The 8256-nt window shown below is 42.0% G+C and overlaps 1 protein-coding gene across 3 annotated transcripts in view; it reads left to right on the top strand.

The window, feature by feature from the left end:
• The window catches only part of CAST (calpastatin), a 124634-nt gene that overhangs the window by 560 nt on the left and 115818 nt on the right, over window positions 1-8256 (top strand). The window contains exon 1 of one of the 3 annotated variants that reach the window (XM_011989416.1): window positions 331-505. The exons of 1 other annotated variant lie outside the window; for it this stretch is intronic. In XM_011989416.1, the coding sequence (XP_011844806.1) occupies window positions 476-505 (30 nt within the window). In that variant the 5' untranslated portion in view covers window positions 331-475. Of the gene's footprint in view, window positions 1-330; window positions 506-8256 lie in introns of those variants that run through there. One more of the 3 variants, XM_011989415.1, reaches the window with a different exon arrangement.

The following is an 8256-nucleotide window of genomic DNA, read 5'->3' as shown; positions in this document are numbered from 1 at the left end:
GGCCGCTGTCCGGCAGGTGGCTGGAGGTGTCTGCGGTTCCCCGGCCGGGTCCAGTGCGCTGGGCGTGGCGTTGGCCGGGTAGAGTGGAGTGGGGGCGCGTGGAGAAAAGTTGGCTGGTGAGACGTGGGTGAACGGGGAATGAGGTTCACTCAGGACCCCCGAGTGAGTGCCTTGGTTTCACTGGACAGCGGGATCTAGTTTACCGCGCTAAGGCCGGGCCGCAGGGCGTGGCTGCCTGGAGACGCAGAGCCTCTTCCCTAACCAGGCAGGAGCCAAATCGGGCGGGCGGGGAGGGGCGGGGTCTGCGCTGGGCTCCACCCCCAGGGTTCTGCCCACCTGGCAGCCGCGGGATGTGCCGAGTTCAGTGCCAGCCAGGTCCCGGCCAGGCAGAGTGCGAGCCCGGCGCCCCCAACACAGCACCCCGCGCCCTCGCTGGGTCCCCCGCCGTGCGGATCGGAGTTAGCCGGTTGTTGCCATGGCATTCGCCAGCTGGTGGTACAAGACGGTAAATAGGAGCGGTTGTGCCTGGGCAAGACTGGGAAGGGAGTGTGTTGGAAGGGAATGTGTTTGCTTTGCCCTTCTGGGCGTGCGGATGAAGCGTTGTCCGGGGTTTGGCGTGGAAGGGGTGCGGCCCGGGTGCGAACCGGGTGCGACCTCCTCACAGACCTTCAGGTTAGGCTCCGGGAGAGGCTGGGGACTCACCCTCTTGTGGTATGTGTGAGCGCGCTCGAGCGTGAGCAGCGCATGCACCTTTCTCGCCCCTGTGTCAAGCACTGTGCTCTGCTGTCGCTCACAAGTGGGATGGAACTTTGCTGGAGGAATTCTGTCTAGAAGGTGGATTCCTGAATGAACTCGGACGCAGCTCGCAAGAGCTTAGATCTAGGGTTCGTTTTTAACCCTGAAGCAAAGGAAAGGTAGATGCAATGTGAGGCAGGGAGAAAATCCCAAACACCAAGAGTTAGAAGCAACTGAGATCTGAGACCAAGACCCTTGGAGAGAGCGGTGGAGGGGTTGGGGAGAGAAAGCGAGAAAGAGAGAGGGAGGGAGAGAGAGAGAGCGCGCACAAATGCGAACTGCTCTGCACTTTATTACTTTGGATGAGGGACAAGAACGTTCCATTTGTTTGGTACATTGAATGTCTGTCCTACCAATTAGGTGTGATATCCAGTCTAGCTGGCACTTCTAGTGTTTTGGAACCAGGAAGCATGATTTAACATTAGACTGCTTTCCAAAAACAACAAAAAACAAAAAACAAAACCACACACAGTTTTGTTGACAGTGAGAGCCAAAATGTTTATGTCTCATGGATTTATGGTGAGAATTAAAAAATTAGTTAGGTATGGCTTTTTCTTAGCATGTGGTATTGGAAAAAGCAAAGATGTTGGAAACAGACACACTTTAGAGCTAGAAACCCTGTATAAGAATCAAGAAAGAAACTGTTACTTATCAGACAATGGACATTTATTGATCATCTACTATGTGCCAGGCAGAATTATATCCCAAAAGTAGTGGTTTTTTTAGATTATTTTTTACTCTCCCTTTCTATATATATAGTATATATGTATAGTGTGTGTATATGTGTGTATATTTATAGGATATATATACACACATATGCACACACACACATACACTGTACAGGGTCTCTCTCACTATGTTGCCCAGGCTGGTCTAAAACTCCTGGTCTCAAGCAATCCTCCCACCTCAGCCTCCCAAAATGCTGGGATTACAGACATGAGCCACTGCACCAGGCCTACAAGTTCTTTTTAAAGCCTCCATGTACACTGCGGAGAACAAAGAGTTTTTCTTAAATGAAAATAAGTCAACCTTTTCCATCTGCTTTCACATCTGTAAAATAGAAATCATATGCACTACATAAGTATTGGTGAGGACTAATTAGATTCAAAAATCAAGATACAATATACATATACTTTTAAGAATTGGGAATTCCAATTTCCCTTGAGATATTTCTTCTTGGGTGTTTTCCAGTACATTTCCTGGACTTTTACATGTAGCATTTTATTGATGTGGTAAGAGCAAACGTTTACTTTGAGTCATTATTGGCCTAAGGTTCTTATCAAAATGCACCATGTACATTATCTGCAAATATGGATAGGGATAGTTCAGAGTTCACATCAGACTTCTCCTTCCAGACTCATGATTCTCTAAAGGAAACTCTGCTGGATTACTTGGATGAAAGTAGTTTAAATCTATGTTTTTAACCCTGTTTTGTTTAGTCATGGTCTGATGTTTTTGCTAAAACCTCTCTTAGAATCCAATTTTGGTACTATCATGAAAACCTTTTGCTAGCCCTCCTAGAACCAGCTACATGCCTGTGATCAAGCTATAACTTTTCCCAAACCAGTGCTATTCAATAGAAATATAATATGAACCACATCTGCAATTTCAGATTTCCAAGGAGCCACTTTAACAACAACAACATCGCAACAAAAAGCAGGTGAAATTTGTGCTAATTGATATATTTTACTTAACCTATTATATCCCACATATTATTATTTCATCATGTAATCAATGTATAAGCCATTGAGATATGTTACATTCTTTTTTATGTTAATTCTTCAAAATCCAGTGTATATTTACACTAACATATCTCAATTCACACTTGCCACAGTTCAAGAGTGTTCAGTAGCCACAAGTGGCCAGGGGCTATAGTAATGGACGGTATAGTGCTAGGCCATGGACTCCTAAACTTTCTTTTTTTCCTTTGGTGATAGGTGGGTGGTCACAGACAATTTTGAGAATCAAATGGGATTTATGGACTGCTTTCCCTTGCAACAAAATACGTACAAACGTACACAAAATGCAGTTTCCAATATAGCTTCAGGGAGTTCAGAGATTTCCAAAAGACCACCCATAAATCCCCCAAAGGTCCATGGAGCCGGTTTATAACATATATTTATATATACACACACATATATGCATACACACACAAGCATATGCAATCCAATGTACATATATGTGCATACTTATATATAATACACACATGCATGTATAATACATATATAGATAACTAGATTTATGTGTGTATATATCTACAGATATAAATACAGATGTCTGTATATACACATGCATGTATAATACACATATAGACACAGATTTATATGTGTATATATCTACAGATATAAACACAAATGTCTGTATATACACAGATATCTCATAATACTTCAGATAAATCCTATAATTAAAATATCTTTGTGGAATCCTTAAATACTGAAAAGGTTGTAAATGATCTAACTTTCAAGATTTTGGCAGAATAAAATGAAATAATTAAAAGAATGTCTAAGATGCATTTGTTTAACAGCATGCCACCTATAAAACTAGTCAGTGAAACATTACAATGTGTATTTCCACACTGAATGCCATCAATTCTATTGACTTTATCTTCTGAAGAATTATGTGGTTGTAGTAAACACACACACACACAACTTTGAAAAGCTAAATTTGAAGAACATCTTATGAGCCATGTAACGATCAAGCATGAACGAAGGTTAATTTGGCCCACACCAGTAATCACATTTCTGAATCATAAGTTGATTCTATTAGGCTATGTTAATTAAAGGTGTTTCTTAGCCTAATTAGATCCATAGACCTAGTGACAGCATGATCAAGGAGCCCAGTCATTTGGGAGGCCCCGTCATTGCAACCAGCCTGGGAAGGGTGTTGCAAGCCTCCCATGGCAGGAGAGATCACTTGCTCACAGTGAATTTTAGAACTAAGGAAGGCAAATAACAGGGCCTGCAAAAAGGGCTCAGACTTTAGGGTAATGGAAGCACAGAGGTCAAATACAGCCTTTCTCTTTCAGCTGACAGTCTTTGAATTAGTTTGCTCCCCATTTTGTATACGCCTTTAAAACTAAGAGTAGCATCTGATAATATTTTTCTTTAAAATCAGTTTTGGCACTTCCCAGAAAGTTAATTATATTCTACAAGTGCCTTTTAAAGAATGCTATAGCCTTCTGGGGGTGGGAACAGTGGCTGGTCATGTGAGATTCCACATGGATAGGTGGGTAATTAGTTCTGACCAGATTGTCTCAGCAGATACAAGACTACTCTAAGTAGTCCATCATTTTTCCCCCTTGAGGTATTTTAAAGATGAAAATCATATTAACAGATACTAAAGTTCTGTTCTTTAAGTTGTCTCATTTTCCTTTCATGAAAACATACCCAGAAAGCTTTACAGCCGCCATAAAGGGGGAAAAAGTATATCAGATGTCTTCCAGTTAAGAAAAATGCAAGAACAGCTCCATCCAATAAACACTGTTTATGTAAGTTATCTCCTCAAATGGACAAGTCAGTTAACTCAGGAAGAAAAAGGTCTAAAGTTATAGTTTTCTAAAGATGTATGGAATTTGTTTTGATTGTAAAAAACTCATAGAACATAAGAATAAATTTGGTAAAGCTCAAAGATGTTCACAGTTGTTTATTGTCCACCTGCTGTGTGTCAGTTTTGTGCAGAGTGCAGTGGACACAAAAAAAAATCGTGCAGTGCTCTCTGCCTGGCCTCCTCTTGCATGTCTCATAGATAAAACTACAAGTTCATTCTCATGACGACTGCTGTGGCAACAAAGTAACTATTTAAGTTCTCATGATACCCCCTTTGACTTAGGGAAAACTCATCAAGCCTTACTTCAGGTGAATCCCAGGAGCTAATCTATGACAGGCAGTAGATGCCACCTCTGAAAACTGGACACATAGGGCCTGTACCTTTATGGTGGCATCTTGTCATGTCTGCTAAAATCTTAAAATGTTAGAAAAAAAACGAACACTTGGGGTTCAATGAAACATAGGGATTTCAGAATTATAGCTATGCAGTTAATCCTTAATACATATTAAGCATTAGTACACAAAATAAGAGAAGAGTATAATGAGGCCGGGGGCGGTGGCTCACGCCTGTAATCCCAGCACTTTGGGAGGCTGAGGCGGGTGGATCGCAAGGCCAGTAGTTCAAGACCAGCCTGACCAAGATGATGAAACCCCATCCCTACTAAAAATATAAAAAATTAGCCAGGTGTGGTGGCAGGCACCTGTAATCCCAGCGACTTGGGAGGCTGAGGCAGAAGAATGGCGTGAACCTGGGAGTCGGAGTTTATAGTGAGCCCAGATCGCGCCACTGCACTCCAGCCTGGGTGACAGAGCAAGACTTCATCTCAAAAAAATAAATAAATAAATAAATAAATAAATAAATAAATAAATAAATAAATACAAGAGTATAATGACCTCTTCGTATACCAATCATTGGTGTCAATAATTGTCAACATTGTGCCAATCTTGTTTTATCTGTTAACTGTCACAGCTGCCAGCACAAGCACACACACACACTTTTTCAACATATTTTAAAGTATGAGAATTGCAAATACAAGTTTCATCCTTGTAACCAAATTGCTGTAGTTTGTTGGGAAAGTGAATTCTTTAACCCCCATGTAGTTTATCTCCTTGAGTGTAATATGAAGATATGAGAATAATATATAATACACAGTCATGAGATAGACAAAGTACTAAACAAAAGCTTTATCAGATGAACCTGATAAGGTTCCTTTGTACTTTAGGGAAAGTAAAATACTAAATTCTTCTGTTCTAATGTTTACAGCCTTAGGAAATGAAATCCTCAAACCTTTAGTCACTGGCTTCTAATTCACCACAGTTAGATTGCTGCCAGGGAAAAAGAAGGGAGTGGAATAATTTTAACTGTATTCTTAAAATTAACAAGGCAATGAGCCAGGCTCCTCACTAATGTCAACTCTTTTCATAAATTTGCCAGCCCCTGGGATAGATACCATTAGCCCTATGTTACAAGAAGAAACTGAAAAATTAAATTATCTGCCCAAGGTCATGGTCACATAGCCTTACAAATCTGTGCTCTTTCTGCCCTATTAGAGTCTATTGCAGTCAACTAACAGAGGGCAATGACTCTGAGTATTTAAAACAAAGGGAATGAAACATAGGGGAATTGCTTACCCAGGCAACAAAAAAGGCTGGGAAACCATCAAGGGAGGGTGAGGCAACCCAGAGATTAGAAATTGCAGGAAGCTGCTACCACCCCTAGTCTAGAGGGATACAGGGAGGACAAGGGTTACCTTGTGGAAGCTGGAACCACAGCTGACCCATCCTGCAGGAGGTGCTACCGGAGGAGGGGGTGGAGCAAAGGGAATACCACCCACCCACCACCTCTAGTCTCCTGGCAGTGCCTGCTGTTGGCTAAACCCAACTTGAGGCCATCCATCAGGAGAATTGCAGCCAGCAAAGTTCCACTGCAATTTGAATACAGCAGAAGTGGAATGAGGAATCCACCTGGGGGACACTCCTAGGATCTGTACCCAGGGAGACAGTTATGAAGCAAAACCAGCTTTACAGAAGCTTTGGTCCTTCTGCTTGTTTGCTGAATAATTTTGCTTTGGCAAGTAGAATACATATACAAATATATCATAAGGTATTTTTGTGGGAAATACCAATTTGCACATCGTCTCTTAATTTTTCAAGCTACCTTCTTGGCCTCTTTCTCTTTTGTCTAGTTTACTGATCTGAAAAGAGCAAAAGTACTTCTCAGGGAATGTTTATGGGCTTGTGGAAACATGATCTTTCAATCAAGAATTATTTGTTATGGTCCTACCACACATCTAGGAACAAAAGGATGTAATTTACCCTGTGATTAGGAAGGCAAGATGTATGGGTTTATAAAGTAATCAGTAAGCAATAGAGTGTACAATAGAGTGCTAATTTGTTTGCTTTACTGAGAAAATAGAGATTAATATGCAAATATGAAAACACAATGCTCCATTAATAGGGCAAAGCTCAGAATTAGACAGGAAACACTGGTGTGAACATAGGGCACTGTGCGACTTCACTGAGCAATCCGAGTTTACCCAGGAGGAGCCCAGAGCCGCCCCAGTCTGCCTGACCCTAGGAACCTCCCCATGGGTGCCGACTCAGTGGGATGGTTTGAGGAGCAGAAACTTCTACTTCCTATCATGGTGCCCACAAATCTTCCCCTAAAACCAGTGGTTCTCAATCCTGATTGTATATTGGAATCAGCTGGGGAACTTTAGAAAAATGTACCCATGGCCAGGCCGCATTCTATTCAAACTAAATCTAAATCCCTATGCCCTGACACAAATGTTTCTAAAAGCTTCCCAGGTGCCTGTGACAGGCACTGAAGGATGGGACCTACTGCTAACCTGAAGGCTTTGTGATCCTCGGGAGCCCCTGGTACAAGCCTTTCTCTGTGTGTGTGACGGTAGAGAGCTGAGTTCCATGAGCTTGGAGAGTCCAGAGGCACCAAGATAACCTTTTATTGCTCCATAAGTTTTCCACAGCTGTCCCTGGACATGCAAATACTATCGCAATGAAATTCTCACCAAATCGAAGAAGGAAAATTTTTAAGTTTTCAAATAAGTCACCCACCAAGGCATATGATACAATATGTTTTAGTATATTCACAGGGTGGTCACAACCATCAGCACAATTTTACTTCAGAATGTTTTCCTTTCCTCCTAAAAGAAGCCTCATACTTTAAAAAAAAACTAATAATAAAGCAAAGGCATTTCAGAAGCACACTAGCATTTCATAGTCTTTTCACAGCTAGACTTAACGCTGGCAAGGGCTGCTTTTCTGTCCTCTTGCTTCTTTTATATGTGAAGAAGTTTCTTTGATTTTTTTTTTTTTCCTTTGTTTGTGATGGAGTTTTGCTCTTGTTACCCAGGCTGGAGTGCAATGGTGCGATCTCAGCTCACTGCAACCTCCACCTCCTGGGTTCAAGTAATTCTCCTGCCTCAGTCTCTCGAGTAGCTGGGACTACAGGTGCGCACCACCATGCCCCTTAATTTAATTTTTGTATTTTTAGTAGACATGGGATTTCACCATATTGGCCAGGCTGGTCTCAGACTCCTGATTTCCTGATCTGCCCACCTTGGCCTTCCAAAGTGTTGGGATTACAGGCGTGAGTCACTGCGCCTGGCCTACTTTCTTTGATTTTTATCTTATTTTGTGTGACATGTTCCCTCGGCTGTCTATGTCTCTGTGTGTATCTGGGTAATAACAGGGCAGGTGCCTAAATGCGGCAGAGTTGAACCTCGCCCCTGGCAGAAGCCCTTAGCTGGGTGAGAGCTTAGGCTCTGAGCCTTATTGCAGTTAGCTCTTATTGACTTTTTTCAGATTTATGGGTTTGCAATGGCAGATTTTAAATGTATAGAGGCTGTCACCTAGAATGAGGACAAACGACAGTTGTACTTGCCAACTACGTGAT

This window comes from Mandrillus leucophaeus, unplaced genomic scaffold (genome assembly GCF_000951045.1).
Source record: "Mandrillus leucophaeus isolate KB7577 unplaced genomic scaffold, Mleu.le_1.0 Scaffold353, whole genome shotgun sequence".
In the NCBI taxonomy this organism is placed as follows: domain Eukaryota; kingdom Metazoa; phylum Chordata; class Mammalia; order Primates; family Cercopithecidae; genus Mandrillus; species Mandrillus leucophaeus.
This window is presented reverse-complemented; position numbering and strand designations above follow the sequence as displayed.